Source organism: Gordionus sp. m RMFG-2023, chromosome 5 (assembly GCF_954871325.1).
Source record: "Gordionus sp. m RMFG-2023 chromosome 5, tfGorSpeb1-WG-v2, whole genome shotgun sequence".
Classification (NCBI taxonomy): Eukaryota; Metazoa; Nematomorpha; class Gordioida; order Chordodea; family Parachordodidae; genus Gordionus; species Gordionus sp. m RMFG-2023.
This window is the reverse complement of record NC_088779.1, coordinates 21,053,273-21,077,253: the sequence shown is the minus strand read 5'-3', so window position 1 is coordinate 21,077,253 and position 23,981 is coordinate 21,053,273. Positions and strand designations below refer to the sequence as shown.

Below are 23,981 nucleotides of genomic sequence, written 5' to 3'. Positions count from 1 at the left end.
CGGAAAATTTGGCGCGGCGACAATTCTGCGCGATGACAATTCAGCGCATCGTCAATTCAGCGCGGCGACAATTCAGCGCAACGTCAATTCAGCACGGCGTCAATTCAGCGCGTATCTATTACAGTTGCAATTTGTTATATACTACTTAGTATAAAAAAATAAGGATGATTAAATAGAAATCATTTTGAATGTTGGTCCTGTTAATTATTTCTCCATATTTATTTTTACAAAAATCTCAATTTTATTTACTAAATGTATATCGAAAAAAAATAACTAATATTTATACCTATTTCTTTAATGGACCATTTTACCACATTATAAGGTATGTTGATTAGTAGCCAATATTATGTAAGCCTGGAGATTTTGCGCATAGAAGGAAAAAAGAAAAAGAAAGATTTGACCTTTATCTCTAATCTTATTTATTATTTTGGCTACAATCTTAATCAACCGTTTTTTAAAAATAGACCCAAAATACCCCCCCCCCCCCCCGATAAGTACTATAATGTTAAATCTTAAATCCCCTTTTCACGCCCAATTTTAGATAATAAAATAAATAAAATTATAAAAGTTTAAAAAAATAATATACCCTCCTGATAAGTAATATGCCCAAAATCTCGGTTTACATAACATTGGCTGCTAATCAACATACCTTATGTGATAAATTGGTCAACCAAAGAAATAGGTATAAATATTGGTTGTTAATTTTTTTTGATATTACACATTTAATTTTTGATTTATATAATAGAAAAAATTAGCCTAAGCATAATATTTTTTTTAAAAAGGATTAATAGAATTTAAGGATTTTTATTAAATCTAAAAAGTGAGTCAGTCTTAATTTTAATTTGGACCATTGGCTGGGTCTATTTTTAAAAACGGTCGATTTAAATTCCAGCCAAAATAATATGTAAGATTCGAGATAGATGTCCAAACCTTTCTTTTTCTTTTTCTTTCTTTCTTCTTATGCCCAAAATCCCGGCTTACATAACATTGGCTACTAATTAACATACCATATGTGGTAAATTGGTCAACCAAAGAAATAGGTATAAATATTGGTTGTTAATTTTTTTTGATATTACACATTTAATTTTTGATTTATATAATATAAAAAATTAGCCTAAGTATAATATTTTTTTTAAAAAGGATTAATAGAATTTAAGGATTTTTAATAAATCTAAAAAATGATTCAGTCTTTATTTAATTTTTTTGGATCATGGCTGGGTCTATTTTTAAAAACGGTCGGTTTAAATTCCAGCCAAAATAATATATAAGATTTGAGATAAGAGGTCCAAACCTTTCTTTTTCTTTCTTTCTTCAAAATTTCCGCCTACATAACATTGGCTATTAATCAACATATCTTATGTGGTAAATTGGTCAACCAAAGAAATAGGTATAAATATTGGTTGTTAATTTTTTTTGATATTACACATTTAGTAAATAAAATTGAGATTTTTGTAAAAATAAATTGGAGAAATAATTAATAGGACCAAAATTCAAAATGATTTCTATTTAATCATCCTTATTTTTTTATACTAAGTAATATATAATAAATTGCAAATAGATGCGCGCTGAATTGTCGCCGCGTCGAATTGACGTGATACCGTTTAAAATCACTTTTTTTTTTTTTGAAAAAGTTTATCATTTTAATTTTATTTATAATAAAATAAAAAGAAAAATTTACAAGTGTCTAAGTATTTACAGTCAGTCATAAAAGAAAAATTAAAGTGTCTAAGAATTCATATGCAGTCATAAAAGTTAGTGTCGTATTTCGCTCTTTATCGTTTTTTTAAATATATTATTTTATATATATGTAAAATCATTCTCGTTCTCTTTGTGTGAATACATTATTTTATAACGTCATTACATTTATAATATTGGCGGAGTAATTTAGCTCTTTGGGGGAGCGAATTATTTTGTTATTTATTTAATTATAAGATATAAAAAGGCCGTTTTTTAGGCAAAATATGTAAAAAATTTTTTTTTTTCAAATTTAATAAAAAGTTTATTTTTCCGTTTGTGTCTTTTTTTAAAAAAAGTCTTTCTCTTGGGAAATTAAGTACTGTGAGGAACTTTAAATTTTCTGTTTTAGTCAACAAATTTTATTCAACGGTTCGGCACAATTGCAATAGTTAGTATGTGTAAAGATATACTTTTGTTATGAGAAAGATATAGAGGATCTTAAATGAACTTATTCTTGCAAGCGCTCTGTTTTCCTTTTACAATACTGAACTCTAATGGTTATTTTATTTTACCAAAAATATATAACTATATAATGCATATAGGGTAAAATTTTTATATTGGATTTCAATCAAAAATTTTGATTGATTTAACCTTTAAAAATAACTTTTTCAAATGCTGTAATTTTTCAAAAATATTAAATGATTTTAATTATCTAATAACCATTTTATATAAAATAATCACACCCTATTCTATAAAAAATTAAGCAATTGGATTGCATATGAAAAAATTATATCGATCCAGATATATTTCTTAATTAGAATTCTAATGTTAGTAACAATATTTTTTTTCCGTAAATGTGTTATTTTTTCAACTTTAAATAATTTTTTGAGCACGTTTTTAAAAATTTAAAAATCTGAGGAAATGTATTTCATTATGTTTGAAATACCTATCCTATAAATTTCAGAGAATTTTGCCATGAACTTCCAAACTTAACATAATATTAGTTTTTCCATAGATTTATATAAATTACAAATAACTTAAAGGTACACGGCAAAAGTGTCTACAATTCATAAAATAGGTATTCCAAAATTGCTCCGATAAAATGAGATTTTAAATTAAAAAAAACGGGCTCAAAAAAGATTTAAAGTTAAAAAATAACATATTAGAGCAAACACACTACCATAAAATAAAGTTTTGATATGTTAGTATAAATAAAATAAGTATGGGAGACCGGGGAATCTTATTTACTTTTTATTCAATTTTTAATAAACTTTTAAATTTGGATAAATAACATATTCTAAATCTTCAAAGTAAAGGCTTTTTAAAATAGTTCATATATATTTTATAGAAACTAAATATTTATGGATAAATTTAATTTAAATTTTTTTTATTTAGCCAACATTCCCTTACTATCGGTGCGTTGGTCAAACAATAGATGATAGTTGGTTTATCAAAGAAATGAGGGTCTAAATATAACTAAAATTTTTTTTGATAACTTATAATACTAGGTTTTTAAGTATATTAATTTACTGATAAATCTTAATATGCAATAAATAATTTAAATTTAGGGATTTTTAGAAATTTTAGAATGTTTTGTTAGGAAAAGTTAAAATAAATTTTTTTAAAGTATTTGATAATAAAAATTAATATTAGATTGATATATATATTCATTTGATTAGTTTCATTTGTTAAAATAAACATATATATGCTATGATATAACTTACATTGGACCAACCATCAAAATATCCTCTAATTTTATAATGTCGTTAAAAAAGCATTTTAATTCATGTTTTATAATTCAGTAAAATTGTCAAATTAATAAATAGATTTAAAGCGATAAAGTTAATAATTATATATTATTTAGATTATGTTTAAAATCTTTTTTAGCCACTGATGTATGACATAATTATCAATATTAAGTAAAATTTTACTCTATACAATAATAGTCTAGATTATAAATAGAGAGGGCTCACGTTCCACTATACCTAAAGTGCCTAAGTCTTCTCTATGACATCATTTAACTGAATTCCTTGACAATTGTCCTTAAATGCATTAAATTTGAACTATTCGTATATTCAATTTAATTTGCATATTCAAAAATAGAGTTAAAAAAAACCTTATATTATTATTATTTTTATTTATGACAAAATCTATTGTAAATATATATTATAAATTTTATATATTTTTCTTATTGACGGTTATTTCCAATTTTATGAAAGGTGCCCAGAAAATTATAAGAATTGAAGAGTAAGATAAACGTATATATATTTTTAGAATTTACTTATTCTTTACAATGTAATTTTTTATTAATTTAATAAATAGGTGAATTTATAAACAAACGTTATATAATCTGGACTGGATTGACATTTAACCTTTTCAGGTGCTGAAAAAAATTCCCGATAATTTATCGCATTGGTTATAACATATATAAATAAAATATAATTTAAATTTGTCAAAAATATTTTAAAAAATATATCAGAACGTTGTATTGATTTCATTACATTTCCATCTTATTAAATCTTAATTATCAAAATTAATAATTAAATAGCTTTTAAAATAAAATCTTATCCTTTTTTTTAAATTTTAACATTGGTAAATTTAAAAATAATAAATGTCATATATTAACTCCTATTTTTTTAAAAACATGATTTAAAAATAAAGTCAGAAAAATATGATACAATGTAATTGTAATATTTCAATAATAAATTATTCAATTTTGGCATCAGGTGTATCATTGAAAGCAACATTCTCATTATCAGCTCTAGATATAAAAAAATAAAATAATAATTATATATTTTGGAAAAAATTATCGAATTAAACAAATTTTTGTAAAACTAACGCATATATTAAAAAGCATAAAGTAAGTTCACTTGGCATAAGGACTATCTGTTATATAAAAAATAAAATTTACAATTAATTATATCATATATTGTGTTGAATATATGTATCAGAGACCTGCAAAGGTACCATTTGCACGGCCAGGCCCAGATTAAAAAAAATCGGCCCGGCCCTGATTTTATATTTTCAGCTTCGGCCGGCCCGGATTTTATTAAAATATATTATATTTATTATTAATTTTTATAGTTAATAATGGGGATTTAAAATATTTAGTTTTAAAATCCCGTGCCTGGCTTAGGGCCAGGCTCACAAGTCTCTGATATATATAATATTTGAAATTTGATTTTTTTTTAAAATGGCTTATAGTAACATCTCCAGCAATGATAATAAAAATCGTAATGTCTCATATAGTAAGGGCAATAGATTGCAAAACACTCTGTTATAAAAATATATAAATATAATCTGTATAAAAATATAAAATTATAAATCTAATATGAATTTTTCATTTAAAGGGTATAAAAGGCATGCGATTATATTATTTTATTAATTTTAAATTTAAAGTAAAAATTTTGTAATATATACTATATATAATATAGATACAACAAACAATCTTTGCAAAGTTATAAAAATATAATATAACTGTAATATATCCAGGGCCAGCAACCTAGAGGTCCGCCGTAATTTGAGATTGCTTGAGGTCCCTTGGTATTATCTTGTGATAAAACAAGATGATTATATGCAAAGCATATTAAAAAGAGCACTAAACAGAATTTCATGTTGTAAAAAATATTATGATTGAAATATTAAGAGATATAAATAAAAAGTTAATTTTTCTTTATCTATATATAGTAATTTTTCTAATTTTATATTCGATTGGCTTGATAACTTAAAAATTAAAAAATATATCCGGTTATACCATAATTAATATCTACCTGTAGGCTTAAAACCCGGATATATATCTTCTGTTGTCTATATGAGATGATTTATTTAATATTTTTTTTTTAATAATAGTACATATTACTATACAAATACATAATTCAAAATTTATTTTTTGGACCATTTATCAAGTATTTAAGCCAAGTCTATCAAAATCTTTTAAATATAATTTAAAATTTGACCAAATTATTTTTGTAAGCATTTTTTTCTTTTTAATTAATGTAAAAGTGTCGGAATAACATTGAATATTTTAAGAATCGGTAGCTCCTGAATTTAAATACAATATAACGATTTATATTACATTACCTTTGGTGAATATGTTGTATGAAAAGAACTTTAAAAAATGGACTAAAATATTAAATAAATAAATGTCTGAAAAAACAATAAAATAAAATTTTTATGCAGAAGTAAACATATTATTTAGATCTCCGATATCTGAAATTATTTTTTTTCGATTACTTGATGTATGACTCATCAGCTACGATATACTTGGTGGAGATTGGGCTAAAGATCATTTGAAAACCAAATATCAGCTATCTTTTGAAGTTTTAATATGAATTAAAGCCAAGTTAGAATTAGTGGATTTGGCTTAAGATATTTACGGGCAAAGTCTTGGACTAGAGAAAGAAATTTAGATATAGGTATTAGGGCAATATCAACTCATTTTTTAAAATCGAAAATACCTTCTGGTTTAATAGTTTGAGATATATTATATTAGCCTTTTGTAGGATAGGTAAAATCGTTTTTATTTCTTTGTGGCAGGGTTGATGTCCACTACTTAAACACTAGTAGATGCTGTCGTATAAATTGACCACATTTTGAACAGTTCAAATTTTCAGCTCAGCTGAAAGGAGCTGCCCAAGATTGGAACAAAAGGTTTTCTCGAGTTATTTATAATCCAGTTTAGCATAGTTATTTTTGTTTTTTATTATTCATTATATACTTACTATAGGGTTAAAATAAGGGAATTTTTTTTATATTGGTATACTAAATCTAAAATTTCACAAAAAATTAATAAACAAGTATACCCTATTCTTTCCATTAAAAAAGCAATTTTCATTAGATATGAATAAAACAATTTAAAAATTAATAAGAAAGAATTTATACAATAAGAAAAAGTAAGAATGGGATTTATAATTTAACTTAGATATTGAAACAGGAACTGAACTAAAACTTGTAGAACCTTAATTATTTTTCTTGAAAAGGAACAGAGAAACTATGGATTTAAATAATAATTATAGAATTAGAGGCCCATTCTCATTTGAAAAATTTCTTATTAATCAGCACACCATCAACCTCAAATTCTGGAAAAATTTATAATCTCTTCCATACAAGTCTGTTCTCTTAGATCTTTGGTTCCCTCACATAATAGTTTTATAAGAAGTTGAAATTATTTTTCTGACATCTCTCAGAATTCTTAAATACCTCAAAATTCTATCGCAACATTTATCATACTTTCTATATAATTTTAATTACAATTTTTGACCAATCCCTATTCTTAAATTTAAACAGTTTTTGCATTTGAATTATAGTTAAACTAAAAAATAAAATAATATTTTTTACTTAAAGCTATTATATATATAGTGTGTTGAGAAGTTCTGACTCATTTTTCATATAATTTGATCACAAATAACGACCTCGATTCTATTAGTGCGATATTTTAACGACTGAGATATAATTTCTCTTATTAATGCCAAATTGTTTTTTTAACAGTTTCTTGAAAAACAACATATAGCCTCCTCTTCTAATTTCCTCTTTCTCTATTAGCTTTACATGTGATTAAATTCTTAAATTTTAAATGTCCTTTTCGACTCCCTACTGGTTAAGATCTAGTAATTTTTGTTAATTTAATAATATTTCACGAAAACGGCTTTATTAATCATTTGCTTACATTTAACGGTTTCAGAAATAATATCCTGATCGTATCGTCAATTTCTCTATATTTCATACAATTGAATATGTAGGCTTGTTTCTAATATAAATCTGGAGATGGCATTAGGATTATAGCTGTGGTAATATGACCTTCCTTAGTTGGTTCGCTATAAAGGACATTGTCAATACAATTCATATTGATACTAATCGTTACAACCTCAATTAGTAGATGGTGTTAGAAATGGTTGTGAGGTCTCTAGTTATATTTGTCTTTTCTTTTTTTAAAATGCCTTCAATAATATGATATGTTATGGCCTTATTCTTTCATGGTCATATTCCTTATTATACTTATTTTTTTCTATTTGTATCCCATTTTTGCTCACATTTGAACATTTTACTTCATTTTATCAAAAAAATCTCCAACAAAAGGACCCTCTAATTTGATTGATTTTTATGTTAACATAAATAAAGTGACCAAATACTTTAAAAATGACATTAATTTGCTTTAAAATCTTATATAATCTACTATTGTACAATAAATTTTTAGCTAAGGATCTATTATTTCTGAAATCGATAATTTAGGGAGACCTCTAAAATATGTCTTAAATAAAAACGTGCATTATATGGAAACTAGAGGCCAAATATTTTAATCGGGTGCCACGTAAAATATATTTCCTATTGTTGTCCGATCCAGCTCATTTAATATTTCCTAATTATCAATTTTAAAAACATTTTTAAAACCTGGAATAGTAACATTACCACTCCCAGACTTCAGAATTTTTTAATGTTTTTATTATTACCCTTAACAATTATTCGCTGATCTTTTTATTCCCTAAACAATTTTCTAATCTTTCCACCCATTAGTTATAATTATAAAATGTCTTTGCGAATCTTTAAATCTTCGCTAGCTTTCCAATATGATAAAGGGGCTGATTTAAGGTAAAATTATGGTTCTTAAATTATTTTTAATTAAAAAATGTTAAAACTTATTTTGAACCTCTTTTAGTTTGTACAATTTTGATTGATTATTCAATTCTTTGCCTCTTTATCAAGGAAAAGTGTCTTGGATATTTAAATTGTCTTTATAATATTCACTCACATTTCCAGAGATGAGAAGCAAATATGATTGGAGGGGAAATATAAACGATAGTCTAAATAGCATCTGTTAAAATTGTTAACATTTCATTTTATTCATACCATAAACTGGTAAATATTACCTTACCTTACCGTATTAGTTAATTTTTTAAATAATATTTATGTCGACCTTGAACAAATAATATATAATACATAAAATTCATATACTTTTTTTTTACTGTTACTTTTGAACACTAATTTTTCTATGTTTAATATATTAGTTTTTTAACTTCTAAAAGCTGATATTTCTTTGATGGAATCGTATTTTTACTGATTTCTAAATAATGAAGGTAAAAAATATTATTTCTTCTGGTAGGCGTAGGCAAATAGATTATCCCGCATTTAAGTGTTTTTTTAGATGTTATTTTTAGTTGTTATTTTTTTAAATATAAATTTATAGATAAATATTTTCACTATAATCTTAAATATTTTTTTTCCCCATTTTTATTATTTAATGTAATAGTTTTTTAACCTTTAAAAGGCCTAGGCAATATTTTTATATCTAAAATATTAAGTTAACGGTTTTTTAAAAATCGGTTTAAATCGAGTCGTTTAACACCTCTATTAAATAGAGTTGAAGATAAAAATATCATTTGTAAACAACTGTATTACTGAAAATAGAAGCAATTCTAAGAACAGGATTTTGTAATTTTAACTAATATTTTATTTTAACCTAATTTCTAAGATTTTATTCTATATTTATTTTATTTTCAAATGGATTCCCTATTTTGGTAGTGTTAAATATGATTTTTTTTTACTTTAGTTATTTTTTATATACCTGAACATTCAAGAGATAAAATTTTTTTTACTTTAGTTATTTTTTATACATCTGAAATTTCAAAGATAAAATTATATTTAGTTTTTTTATATTTTAGTTTTACATACTTATTTTATTTTATTTTATTTTAAAATTATTCTTATTTAATATTCTTTTTTTATTATCTTTAATAAAATAAAATAAAAATATATTTCTTTATTTTATTAACAATTTCTTTAATGCTATATTTAAGGATATTTATTTTATTTGTAAAACTTATAATTTTGTATATATATTTGGTTTTGATCCATATATATGTGTCATTGACAGAGAGATTAATAAAAGATAAAAAGAAGAATATTTTTTTACAAATTTTGTCAAATTATAGGTAGTATTATATTTTTCATGGGGTTTTTATTCCTTTGTTTATAATCAACTATTTTTTTGCTTTCCTACTATAATAGGCCTTTGTTTAAAATTTTTTGCTTATTTCTAGTGTTGTTAAACGGCTCGTTTTGAGCCGATTTTTAAAAAGGGATAACTCAATGCTTCATCCAGAAAAATATTACGTAAGCCCGAAGATTTTGCTAATAAAAGAAACAAAGGTCTATACATATATTATCGAAATCTCGAGGCTTAGGCAAATTGAATTAGCCGTTTTTAAAAATATGCTCAAAACGACTGTTTAACAACACTACTTATTTCACAGTCCTATAATTTTTAATATTATGTATTTTTCTTTTCTTTCATTTTCACTCACGATTAAGATTATTTTTTATTTTACATCTAACCTAAGTACTCACTACTGTATTTGAATTTTAATAATATATTAAAAAAATTTTTTTTCCATTTCACTCACAATATATCCCAAAAGTCTGCTCTTTGAATAATTTCTATTTTATAAAACTATTTCCTATTTTCAATCCCCCTTCCCGCTATATTACCGGCCACCGTCTTAAATATATCTAGTATGCCTACCTTAATATTCTAATTGAATTGATAGAATATAGGTTCCAGTGGCGTATCCAGGATTTTCCTATAGGGGGGGGGAGGGGAATTTTTTTTAAAACCCTCCGATGTCCTTCTTTCAGATTTTCGCCGGCCTTCGGCAGCGTAATATCTTTGAGCTATTCTATTAAATTATTCATAATTCAATAATAATTATATTAATATTTTTAGCTTTTATTTACTAATTCGCGCTTATGGGGATTTAAAGAAGAAATAAATGTTATAACACAATTTTCTATTATTTTAAATTAGCTATATTATATTTAATAAATTTTTTTTAAAAATGTATATATTGAAATAAAATTTAGGTCATTTTTTTTATAAAATTTGCTTTAAAAGCTAGTACAGCTTAAATTCTCATACAATATAAGTAGAATAAAATTTTTTATATACATACCAATTGTAGTGTGTATAAAATATTAACTAGAAAATAATTTATAAAACAAGTTTTTATTACTTCTTATCAAATACAATATTAACAAAAATTTTTTAGATACTATAAATATAATGTGATTTTTAATTTTCGTTGGAAATTTGTGAGTTCATCAAGAATTTCGTTTGTCGTTGGAACCAAATCTCTGTGAATATCTAAAATAGCTAACCCATTTAGCCGAGATTCCGAAGTAGTAATTCGCAAATAAGTTTTCAACTTACTCAATTTGGAAAAGGTTCTTTCATTCGTATATGTTGTAATAGGCAAACATGCAAGAATATTAAATAACTTCAAAATATTTGGAAATTAAGCTAAGATTTCCTTACACCAATTGAGCGCATCATAGCATGCTTAAGTAGAATAATCGTGAAGAAAAAATAAATAAAATTTGGACTGAAAAAATTGAATTTGCAGAGCTTCTAAGTATTTATACCAAGATTCAAATTCACTGATTAAATTGATTTCAGAATCAATATCATAAGAATAAAATTTTGTTAAATATTTAATTCTACCAATAGTGTCGTCAGAAAACGAAGAAGGGTCTTTAGGTAATAAAATTTGACCGCTAAAGACTTGTTTTTTTTATATAAAAACTTTACTTTTGTTTGCGATAAAAAAGTATCTAAGAATGGTATGAAAATGAATATTTTAATATTCTTCAGTTGAATCAACATTTATATTACATCTCAATAATTGCTTAGGTGCTAGACTAGGTTAATTAGTGTTATATCATAAAATTTAGTTCTCGATTCACTACATTCATTCTTAATGTATTTACCAGTTCATACCTGAACCAAATGTACATTTGGTTTTTGTAAATTTTCAAAGTAGTGAGCTATAGGAAAATAATTTCTTAATGCAACTAGCAGTAAAGATAAACTTTGATTGATATTGCAAAATTTTGACTAAAGGAGGTTAAAATTTATTAGCTTAAAATGATATCTTTGTAAACAGACAAATTTGCATTGGGGGTGAGGGAGTTTCTTCTCCCCCCATTGGTTACATGCCTGGTTACAGAGAAAAAGCACTCATTTACCCTAAAAGAAGGGTCAAATAATGACATTAAAAATATTTGCTACTCTACTTTAGGCTTATCTCAATTAATGGACATGGTTGAGTATCATTTTAATGTTACTCTAGCCTTATTCAAGAAGCTGTTCTTAGTCAAAAAAACTTATCGAACTCCAGAAATCCAAAGTATAAAAATTATTATAAGAAAGAAGATAAAATAATAATTGAATTTTTTTTAATATTTCGATAAATCTTACAATTTTTTGAATGCAGGCAAAAGATTAAAAATAGATATGTCATAATAATTTCAAAAGTTTATCAAACATCAATCAAATATATTAGCCAGGATTCAAATAACCAATAAAACATATGGTTTAATTAATTTTTTGATGGCTCAACAAAAAAAGACATTATATGTTGGTAATATTTAATTCTATTTATTTTATCTAAATATTATTATTAGGTGGCCTTGCTGAAGAAGTCAACCAAAAAATGTTGTATGGTGCTTTTATTCCTTTTGGCGACATAATTGATATCAATGTTCCTTTGGATTATGCCACACGTTTATATTCTGATGTTATAATAAATTTACATTTAATTTGATAGAAAAGCATCGTGGATTTGCATTTGTCGAGTTTGAATCCCCTGAGGTATGAATATTTTATAAAATATTGTAAATTTATGAAAATAGGATGCTCATGATGCAATTGACAATATGGTAATTTACTACATTTTATTATTTTAATACTTGTCATGGAAATATATAAATATTGATTAGTATATAATATATTTTATTTTTATTGCTACTTTTTATTTTTATAATATTTTCTAAATCATGTTTAGAATGAGTCTGAAATACTTGGTCGCACACTCAGAGTTCATCTAGCAAAACCTCCAAAAACGAGTGGCAATCGTGCTATATGGACCAATGAGGAATGGCTTAAAGAAAGACAATCACAAGACACATCAGAAGAAAATATTTTAAATAAAGATATAGATCAATCAAATCTTCCAACAGATCCACTTTCAAATTGTAATCCTGAAATTATTTAAAATTTAACATTGTATAAAGTTATTGCTATTTTATTATTATAAATCTGTTAACAATCTTAGGTCATGAAATTATTATTTAATGCTAACTTTTGTTGATAATGACAACATTGATATTGACTTAACCTGCATTCTTTTATAAGTTAATATTGGTTGAACTTGGATAGAAAAATAATCATTAATCATTGGGCAAGCTTTTTAGATGTTTCATTAACCACAATTATAAATTTTTTTTTTTTTAATTCAAGTGATTTCAACCACTGACCAACCTGATAAAAGCTCTTTAGGCGTTGACCAAAGCAATCCCAAGGTATTTATGGATATCCAAGTTGGGCCACGTATGGTTGGTAGGTTGATAATAGTTCTAAGGAAAGATGTTGTGCCAATGACTGTCGATAATTTCTTAGCACTTTGCAAGCATGAACGAGGATTTGGTTATAAAGGATCCATCTTTCATAGAATCATACCTGATTTTGTAAATAAATTTATATCATAAATTAATAACTCAAAATTTTGTATTTTTGCCTTAAATTTTGATTATCTAGAAAGCTTATTAATTAGACAGATGTTGGGGTTGGAATTTTAATATATAAAATCAATTTCAATAATATGGAACTATGTTTGAACAACAGATATTACTGTTTACACTTTTAAAACCTTTTTTTGTTGTGCCTAATGAAGGTCAAGGGACTGAAGATATTTTTTATAAATTTATAAGATTAAACTGTATTTTATTACATATTTTCAAAATAATATTTTTTATTAGTGTTTAATTAAATACAATATTATAAAACAATAATTGCCTATATTCAATATTTAAGAGGGGCATTAACCCATCATTACTCTGGTGGGGTCTATAGACCCCAGACATTCTTGAATTGACCTTACATAAATGGTATTATGATTTTTCTTTATTAACTTCATTAATATCTTGGAATATATTCCAAATTTCATGTATTTTTGTTGAGTAGTTATTAAGAGATAAGCATTTCACGACGATTGGAGACTGTGAAACCTGGTGTTTTTAAACGGCCGGATTTGGGTCGATTTAAAAAAAACGGCCTGTTTAAGATTTTACCCAAAATAATATTACGTAAGTTTAAAGATTTTGCTCTGCTCATAGGTGGCAAAAAGGTTTGGGTCTCTATTTGCCAAATCTCCAGGCTTAATTATATTTTGGCTAAAATATTAATCCAAATAAATCCATCGGAGTATTTAAACAGTAGTGAAACCACACTAGAATGAATTAGTAATTTTTTTAAAAATCTTAGTTAAGATTAGAAATTTTTTTCCATTTTATTTAGATGAATAAATAATAATTTACAGCTAATTTATGTTAAAGATAATTATAATTATTATTAATTTAAATGAAATATAAATATGAAACTTGCATGAAATATTTATATTGATTTTTACCCCCCCCCCCTTCCCCCCCCCCTTCCCCCATCCTTGATCTAAATGTAATTAAAAAATTTATATTTTCTATGTAATGCATTTAATTTAATTTTAATATTTTTATTTCAACAATGAAGACTATAATTTAAAAAAAAATTATATTATAATAGATAAAAAAATATACATTTAATAATGTATCAATTTTATTTAAAATAATATATATATATTGGTATGAATTAAATTTGTAATATTTAATATATAAAATTATAATTTATTAGATTTTTTAAAATATGTATGAGAGCCTCTAGATTTTCTGGCAATAAGCTTCTATGATGTGGACTATCAATATTTTCTGCCGTACTGAAGATAGATACAGATTATATACGCCAAAAATTTACATACAAGTTTTGACAAAGTTGGATACTTTTCAGCATTAATTCTCCAATAATTAAGTGGATCCACTGGGGATATAATATAAATTTATTAGAGTTATCTAAAATTAGCATTTTTAAAATAGTGGGTTTTATACAAACCCAACCTTTTATTGTGTTTGAAAAATAATCAGAACCAAGCAATACTAGATGAAATATGAAAAATATGTTATTATACCGTCTAGATAAGGATTATTTTAAATATATTTCTTGATTTCTTTCAAATATGGTAGGTCATCTACAATCTATCGATTTCAATTATTTTATACACTACCAGTTTCTCTTTGATTTTCAATTTAAATAAATAAAATTTAGGGGGTGTTGTGCATTTCCATTGTTTTAATAAATAAAAAATTATTTAGATTTTTTCAATTTTTATAAAAATAAATAAAAAATCTTTTGAAATATTCTAATAATGTAAAATAAACTATATAAATATATATAATATAAAATAACAAAAAAGTTAAAAGATAGGATCATATCGGGTTTTTACAGGTATCGGTCTGACCCGATATTTTTGAAAACGTTAAGTATCGGCACCGATCCTATCCTATATTTAATATTGGCACAGTCCTAATAATTTATTATATTAAATAGAATAAAATAGAAAATATTTTGAACCTTAATTTTAATGCATTGAATACATATTTCAGAGATATCGGTAAGAAAAAGCAGGGAAAAAATAAATAAGTAATTAATATGTTTTACTGGACCATATATGCAAGAAAATAAATTTGCAGATTTAAATTTACTAAGTTGATTATATCTGAATATTTTATCATATTATTCTATAGACTTTTCAATAATTTAAAACTCGAATTATCGATATTCCAAGAGGTGATGATGAAAATAAACCTACACTTTTACCATATTAAATCAAAAAGTGTTCTCATTAAATAAAATATAAAGTCAAAAATATTATATTTTTAATTATAAAATTTAAAAAAAAACATTTTTATAAAAAATATATTAATATCAATGTAAATAAATCTAAAAAATATTTTATTATATCTACCCTATCAAAAAATTATTATAAACGATATAATTTTTTTTACAAATTTTAATTTTAGTTTAAACTTCTTCAAATGATTGTAGAGTTTAAAAATACTTTAAAACCTATATTATAGGAAAAATATAAATATATTATAAATTATATAAATTAGAATATTAAAAAACAAGGAGGGGGGATTAAAAATATATATTGATTGGATCTACATATCTCGAGAGATATTCTTTGTCTAAGATATAAATTTTCTTTTGGATCTCCAGTGGTTGTGAGCTTTTTACCTTAAGTTGGATAGCTTTTTCGCCAAAGTTCCCTAATGTGGTAAAAACGAAGGGTAAAAAAAAACTTTTACTAATTGGGAATATTTATTGGGTTTGGATGATTCGGCAGCCGCAATGGCTTGCAAACGCATCTAGATATGTATAATCTCATATTAAAGAACCAAGGCGTAAGAGTGGCACCATCTGGTCTTTTATCAGAAATGTTTGCCCGAGTTCTATAGTGGAAGATAATTATTATCTTTGTCAACCCACCAACTACAATATTATGCTAAAGAATTTAATAATATTAATTTATTTTAATATTCAATAATTAACTGACGATTGATGCACATTCTTTTGCACTCAGCTAAAATAACAATATACCATGTAGAATGATCACATTTAGAAATCACTGTGAAGGATTTTTTTTACAATTAGATAAAAATATGAGATCATATGTTTTAAAAAAATTATAGACCTACATTTCTTTTAATAGATGTGTCAAGGTGGTGATTTTGTTAATAATGATGGAACGGGAGGTAAATCGATATACGGCAAGAGATTCAAAGATGAAAATTTTGTCCTAAAACACACTGGAGCAGGTAATTTACGAATTCAACTTTATTATTAGCTTAATAACTTAATAATTTAACTCGAATAGTTTTATTTACAATTATTTTTTTTAAATATTTATTTCTTAACTAAAATTTAAATATTATAGGTACATTATCGATGGCTAACTCTGGTCCTAATACAAATGGTTCTCAGTTTTTCATCTGTGCATCTAAAACCGATTGGTAAAAAAAATAGTTTAAAACATAGGGTTAAATATTTATTAGATTAAATATATAAATAAAAACTCATAACTTTTCTTTTATGCCCATAACCCCTCATTCGTTAGCGCGAATTCACGGCGAACAATACAAAAATAGAGGATATTTCATATACTTCCCCGCAAATTCGCTCTAACTGTGAATGAGGGGTACATATTTCTTTTTATCTCATATGATAATTATTTGCTATTGCAAATTAATTTTTAATTTCATCTCATAAATATTGATATTATAAATCGAGTAAAAAATAATAATCGGATTAAAATTTTTTATTTATTAATCTCAAACCGACTTTGTGACTTGTGTCTTTTCTTGTGTATGGACAGGTTCAGAATGTTCACAAAATTATTAAATATTCCAAAGGAGTAATAATTCTAATACAACATCATACGGAATAAGTATTAATAATGACACACATGATTGTTCCTCAATTATTGTAATATATTCCTATGATTGACAATCTTATTGACAATAAAATTTATTTATATATATAAAACGTGCATCAACACCTCCCCCTTTAATTAAGCCTATCAGCTTCCACCAAGGTGGGAGATTATGCCATGAACGCCTAACAAACTTTTCGACCAATACAAAAACATATAACATATTGAATCCCACATTATATAAAATCTTCTTAAGCCCTGCATATTGTTATCACATTGAACCGGGTTCTCCCTTTGTAATCACTTGGCTCCGGTTCATTTCTTTTACAAATCATATCGCCTCACATTCCTCATCCTCAATTAAATTACATAAAAGCAATATCTTATACAATATAAATTTATCATCCCCGTAAATATAATTTATATGGTTTATTTATACAAAAAAATATATAATTCACTTAATTATAAACTCCACCGTTCACTAAAGGATAATATCACACTAATTGGTGAAATTCCATTTCTCAGTCAATATTTCGCCACTTGTAATTCCGTTCTCCTTATCCTATTTAGAGGCGACGTGCGGAAACTTTTGGCAGCCTAGGGCAAAAAATAATTTGGTGTCTCCTTAAAAAACATAATTTACCTTAGCTTATTTGATAATATTTTGCGATGAGAACTATTTCCAGTCATTATAACATTCGTTTGAATTGTCGAATTTAAAAAAAGTAAAAAACAAAAATGATATATTGCATCTTTATCGAGTACACTAGTACGATAATAGACTAATCGATTATTGGAAAGTTTCGCATATGAAATGAAGCATAAAATTTTCTGCTATTTTGGTTTAGTGGAAAATTCTCAATTCGTTGAGGACCTTTTTCTACAAAAAACTTTCGCAGATTATCAGTTATCCACAATGGCCATTTGCCTATATCAGTAGCGTCAATAGGAGGGGGGCACTGGGGCTCGGGCCCAAAATTTGAATACCGCCCACAAAATTTTGAATTTTTTTATACTACTAAAAAAGAAGGTAATTTTAGGATGTTAGCTAAAAAAAGAAGGTAGTTTTGGATAATGTTAGCTAAAAATAGGTAATTTTAAAATTTTTTCACTAAACAGTATTTGTACTAATCAACATTTTATAAGGGTCTGAAACTAACATATTGTATAGTATATTAATTAACAAATTTTAATCTTAATTAAAATAATAATCTAGATTTGAGTAATTTAAAGTGTACCCACTCAAAGGTTTGTATGTTAAATGAAGACTAATGTAAAAAATTTATATTCTAAAATATACTAATCAGAATATCCAAAAAGTGCCTCATAACGATTAACAAAACAGGATTTTTAAGAGAAAATAGACCACATATTAATCAAAATAAGTCATTTAATAGAAATCGCTTTAAAATTTTTTATTATATTATTTTACTTACCGATTACCTTGTTTCATTGTTAATAAAAAATTTGATCAAATTGTTTTTAAAGATTATATATATAAATAAAAAAATAAAATTTCAATAAAAAATCAAATTTCTTAACTAAAAAATAAATGTTTTTTTTTACTAAAATATAAATCAATTTTTTGTTATACAATACATATGGCTAGACATGCCAAACTTTTTTCAAAATTGATACAAAAAAAAGAATAATGCTCTATTTCCCGCATTTCATTGTCTTTGTTGTTTGTATATGTTATCTTATAATTGGTCCTAGTCCTCATCCTATTGTCGGTATTACTCTTCATTCCCATTCCACTTTACCCCTCTTGATTATCACTACCATTAGATCAACTCCTCGTTTATGGCAATCGCTTGACCCCTTAAACCTATTCCCTTTACATCAATCCATCTCCCCCTTTTTAAATTTATCTTCCTTTTTATTACCATTTAAAATTTTTTTTTTATTATCATTACCAAATACCAAATGATTACGTATTAAATTTTTTTCCAAAATTCATAATATATCTAAATATCAATCTGCCATGTTCATTCCAAAAACAAAATATAAAAAACTATCGCATAATAACATTCAAATTCGCATTCGATCACATATATATATTTTTGGTGATTCGATTGAAGTGGCACCCTATTTCGCCATAACTCCGTCAGTTTATAAAAAAATTTTACGAAAATTTACAGAATGATATTCATTCTTAACAATTCTGAAAAGTTTTATAAATATTTCTTAATAGACTTAAAAATATGCAACTTTATTTGAAAATCAAAGAATCGATTTTTTCGAACCAAACGATAAGAAAAATATGGTTTTTACTAAAGATGAATTAAGTTATACTAAAATTTTACCACAAGAACGACATTATGGTGCCAAACGATTATTTCAGGAATTCCCAAATAGGAATTGGACTCTTTCAGGACTCAATCGACTCATTAGCAAAATTGATACAACGGGATCAGTATAAAAAAGGTATGGTAGTAGGAAACCACGAACTGCTTTAATTCGGACAATTATTAAACTTATGAGTAGACTAACCAGGTATTCATAAGACGATTTCTCAAATATTCATAGAGATTGGTATATCACCAATAAGAATATGCGGCTAAAATGTTTCAAGAAGAAAAAGGTATAAATTAAAAAACTTTTCCGTAAATTCAATCCAGGCTTGATTCATTTATTCGGTTTAGCTATATTTGCATTTGTTACAAGAAATAGAGAAGTCAGTGCTAATCGACTACTCAGGTTTTATTCAAACTTTTAAAAATCTGTCATGATTTCGATTGGTGTTTCAAATTTTGTCAGCATTCAACTTTTTATCTATCCAGGTATTAAGATAAACGAATCTTATTACAGTGTTAGCTTTTAAAAACAACACTTATTGTCCAGAAGAAAAGAATTGCCTGGCGAGTACTTCATATTTTAGCAGGACAATGCACCTACTCACCTTGCCCTTGAAACCATACATTTACTAAAACGTCACAGACATCATTCTTCTATCGTTAAGGCCTCCAAACAGCCATGACTTCAACCCATTGGATTATACATTTGGTTTGGGCTATTCTGCAGGAACGTGTGTACCATATCACAATTAATGAGGCAAGACTTTTGGGAGAATGAGGAAATTTTTATCAAGCAATCATAAACAGTACCATAAGAAAATAGAGAAATCGTCTTCTCGCATAAGGAGGCCATTTGAGAATACTTTGATATGATTTTTCGTAATAATGTTTATTTTTTATATTAACTAAACTTTATTGCATATTTTCTAAACCAAAAATTTATAATTATGCAGAATTTAAGAATGAGTTTTTATCGTATAATTTAATCGGACCACCCTGTATAAGCATTCATTTCATTCTTATTTTCCTCCATTCAACACCACAATAAACAACTAGACCTACGGCAATAAAAATCCCCATACCACCACATAAAAATTACATCCACCACGTTTTTACAACACCAAACCAAATCGATACAATGATACAACATTACCTCCTTCTTAAAAACCCTTAAAACCATAAAATTAATAAAACATTTTAACATCACACAAATCCCTTATAATTTTTTTTGTAATAATTAGAGGGGGATGACAGTATAAATAAGCTGGTTCAAAATATCCAAAATAAATCCAACCCATCCCCATGCCAAATTATTAACCCTCTTTTACCACATTTACAAATTAATCAATAAAAATTAACATAACTTCTTAGCAGTCAGACAAACATAAATAAAACTCAATAGGTTTTTTAAAATATATTTTGCTTATAGTCAAAAATAGATTTGGTATTATTAGTTAAATTATACAGGTATTTGTGTGATGTTGATATGTTTTGTTAATTTTGGTTTTAAGGATTAAGGTTTTTTAGACCGGTGTGGTGTTGTATCATTGTTTGGATGTGGCAGTATTGTAAAAAGGTGGTGGATTTAATTTTTATCTAGTGATATGAGTTTTAGTGGGGTCTACGAGGTGGTCATCTAGTGTTGAAATTGGTGGTTGAATGGAACAAAATAGGATTGAATTTATATATAATATATATAAATAAATAATGTTATTATGCGATCCTTTTAATATTTTTATTTTTCGGATGAACATGGCAGATTGATATTTAGACATATTGTGACATTTGGAAAAAATTAATATGCAATCAATTTTTGATATAAGATAAAAATAATTTAAAGAAAAGAATGGTAGAGAATAAAAAGGAAAAAAAGGATAAAATGTAAATATAAAAAAGGAGGAAAAAATGAAAAGGATAAATTGAAAAAGAGGAGAGATGGAACGTTATAAAAGGGAATAGAGTCAAGGGATTGCCGTGAGCGAGATGATCAAATGGTTGTGCCAGTGTGGCTAAATAATTGAGTTAATGACTCATATTTTCGATTTGAGAGGCGACTCAAGTATCGACTCTAGTTCAAGATTTTTAACATACTAAAATTTATAAATTTTTAGGTTTCTAAAATATATTTAGGTCATAACCTAAAAAGGACCATTTTCAAAAATAGAAAAAAAAATAATTTTCTAACCCCGTGAGATTGTAAAGGCTAGTGACACCACTAAGAATAAATATTGTGCAAGCATTGCGATTTCAAGTAGAGAAAAATTTATACGACTTTCTTGAGATGAAAATTTTAGAAAATAGGGCGACAAAGTTAAAGATGAAGCATATAATCTAGCAAAGAAAGTAAAAATAGCAAAGTAAGTAAAAAATTACAATATTTGTTATATTTTAACTTCTTAAAAAAGCGATATTTATTTTTCTAGTAAACTTATATGAAAATGATAAAATATTTGATTACGAATGGGAGGATGAGTTCATTCTTATTAAGATAATTACGACAAAATATTAAATAACTATAACATTTTGCCTGATATTGCGATCCCGATTCAATCAATGGAAGAACGATGCATACAACCATTAGATATTTTAGTCTTTACAAGATTAATTGTGCTTACAAATTGAGCAGAAGTGTTTAGGTTGGTGTTTTTTTTAATAAAACGCTCTATGTGGTAATTTTAAATAGTAAAGTAAAATAACGCAAAATTCAATAATCGATAATTGTTCTCTTCTTCTTTCAGTGATAAATATTTTTCAAACAAAAGTGACGTGCAGAAAATACAAACACAAATATAACTTTTTTATTAAAAAATTTTTTTATAGCTATTATTTTATAAACCCAACTTTTATTTTTATAGTAATTAACCTGGAGACGTATCTAAAGTACAGTTTAATAGATAATCTTGTATCAAATATATTTTACTTACAAAAAAGGAAAATAGGTAACTATTTATAGAAATATAAGGTATACAGAAATTATTGGGCACAAAACGAAAGCTAAAAATGATATAAGATTTGAACAACAAACATTACATAATATTAGATTTAAGTAACTATATAGTATAATCATATCTTGATATAGATGATGAATGATAAATCCCTTTTTATTAAATTTTTTTTATTCATTCGATATTTAGGCTTGATGGGAAACACGTGGTCTTTGGTTATATAGAACAAGGTATGGAGGTTTTGAGACAAATGGAGGTTTTTATATACATAATGAATTATTTATTTACAAAAAAACATTCATTGTCTGTCAATATGCAATTATTTTTTTTCGAAACTATTTAATCCTTGAGAGAATTTGTTAAAAGGCTACAATCTTGAATATCCTATATCTGGAACCTTATAATATTAATAATCAAGTTATTATATATATTTTTGATAATAAGAAAACTCGTTAATTTCGAATGACCATATATGGCCATTCTCCCCATCAATTTACATTTCAAATTTTTAATAATTATGTTTTGAATAAACTTCTAAAAATTTCTTTTTTTAAGATTGTTGGGACCAAAACGGGCAAACCGAAGGAAAAGGTTGTTATAACTGACTGTGGTGAATTAGAATAATTTATGAATATAAGATTGTAAATAAAGAATAATTGTGAAATAAATGTATATTACTGGGCTATGTCTATTGAAAAAAATTTATATTTATTCCTAAATATAAAAAATGAAAATGATTCGTTATGCAGACCACTGTCAATAATCAAACATTTTGATTTTTCTGGTACCATTTTTTTTCGATATTGATTAAATTAAAATTTATCTCCTTTCCAACTAGGTTAAACTGCTCTATTTTTTAAAACGGCTAACCCAATATTTTAGCCAAAAAATATTATGCTAGATTGGATATTTTCTCATAGATGGCAGAAAGGTTTGGATATCTTTTAACGAAATCTCGAGGCTCGCATAATATTATGGCAAAAATTTTAATTTAAAATCGTCTAAATCTAGCTGTTTAACAATACTATTTCCAATGCCAAATCCAAATATTTATAAATTAAAATAAAATGATCATAATATGACCAAATTTGATCTTATATTTCTTTCAATCAATTGTAAAATGGAAAAGGTTAACTCATTTGGATTTTACGAATATTTTTTGGTAGTTATAATTAAATAACTATACTTAGTAAAACATAAAATATATCCAAATAATTCAGTTTCTCTGAATATTAAATTATTTGATTGAATACGAACATCTCATTATTTGACTTGCTTAGACGTATATAAATAGTTTGCCATTTTAAATTCATCATTAATTAAAGTATAAGTTCTTCCTGCGGATATGGTCACATAACTTATATGATTTAATACATTATTTCCTTTATAATATATACCAAATAAATGTAGGGTAATATGGTGGGAAGTGGCCCAGTGATAACCTTGGACTTTATCTTGAAGTATAGAGTAATTTTCAGAAAAATCACAGATAACCAAATAATGATTATGTTCTAAATTATTTTTAAGATTCTGATGGAATCTATTTTGCTGTTCAGTAATAAAAGCATGGCGAATCAAAATAAATATTTTTTCAAATAAGTAATTAAGAAATTCGTCAGCTGTTTGCGTTAGGGTATCTAGACTGTTTTATCTACAGATATCCATTGCTTGAACGTTATCCTGTATATATCAAGTGCAATTAATAAATTTTCTGA

At 25.5% G+C, this 23,981-nt stretch overlaps 1 protein-coding gene across 2 annotated transcripts; it reads left to right on the top strand.

Moving 5' to 3' along the window:
* Positions 1-8,660: 8,660 nt before the first annotated feature.
* Positions 8,661-22,978, top strand: LOC135930432 (uncharacterized). 2 transcript variants are annotated; one of them, XM_065467228.1, is made up of 11 exons: positions 8,670-8,747; positions 11,940-12,086; positions 12,130-12,228; positions 12,273-12,316; positions 12,358-12,384; positions 12,510-12,699; positions 12,965-13,191; positions 16,305-16,410; positions 16,530-16,605; positions 22,456-22,522; positions 22,822-22,978. In XM_065467228.1, exons 2-11 carry the CDS (start codon positions 12,056-12,058, stop codon positions 22,888-22,890), a joined length of 936 nt encoding a protein of 311 aa, XP_065323300.1. In that variant the 5' UTR covers positions 8,670-8,747; positions 11,940-12,055; the 3' UTR covers positions 22,891-22,978. The 2 variants fall into 2 exon arrangements, with proteins under 2 accessions (XP_065323301.1, XP_065323300.1); XM_065467229.1 differs by lacking the exon at positions 11,940-12,086 and having other exon boundaries at positions 8,661-8,747.
* The last annotated feature ends 1,003 nt before the right edge of the window (positions 22,979-23,981 follow it).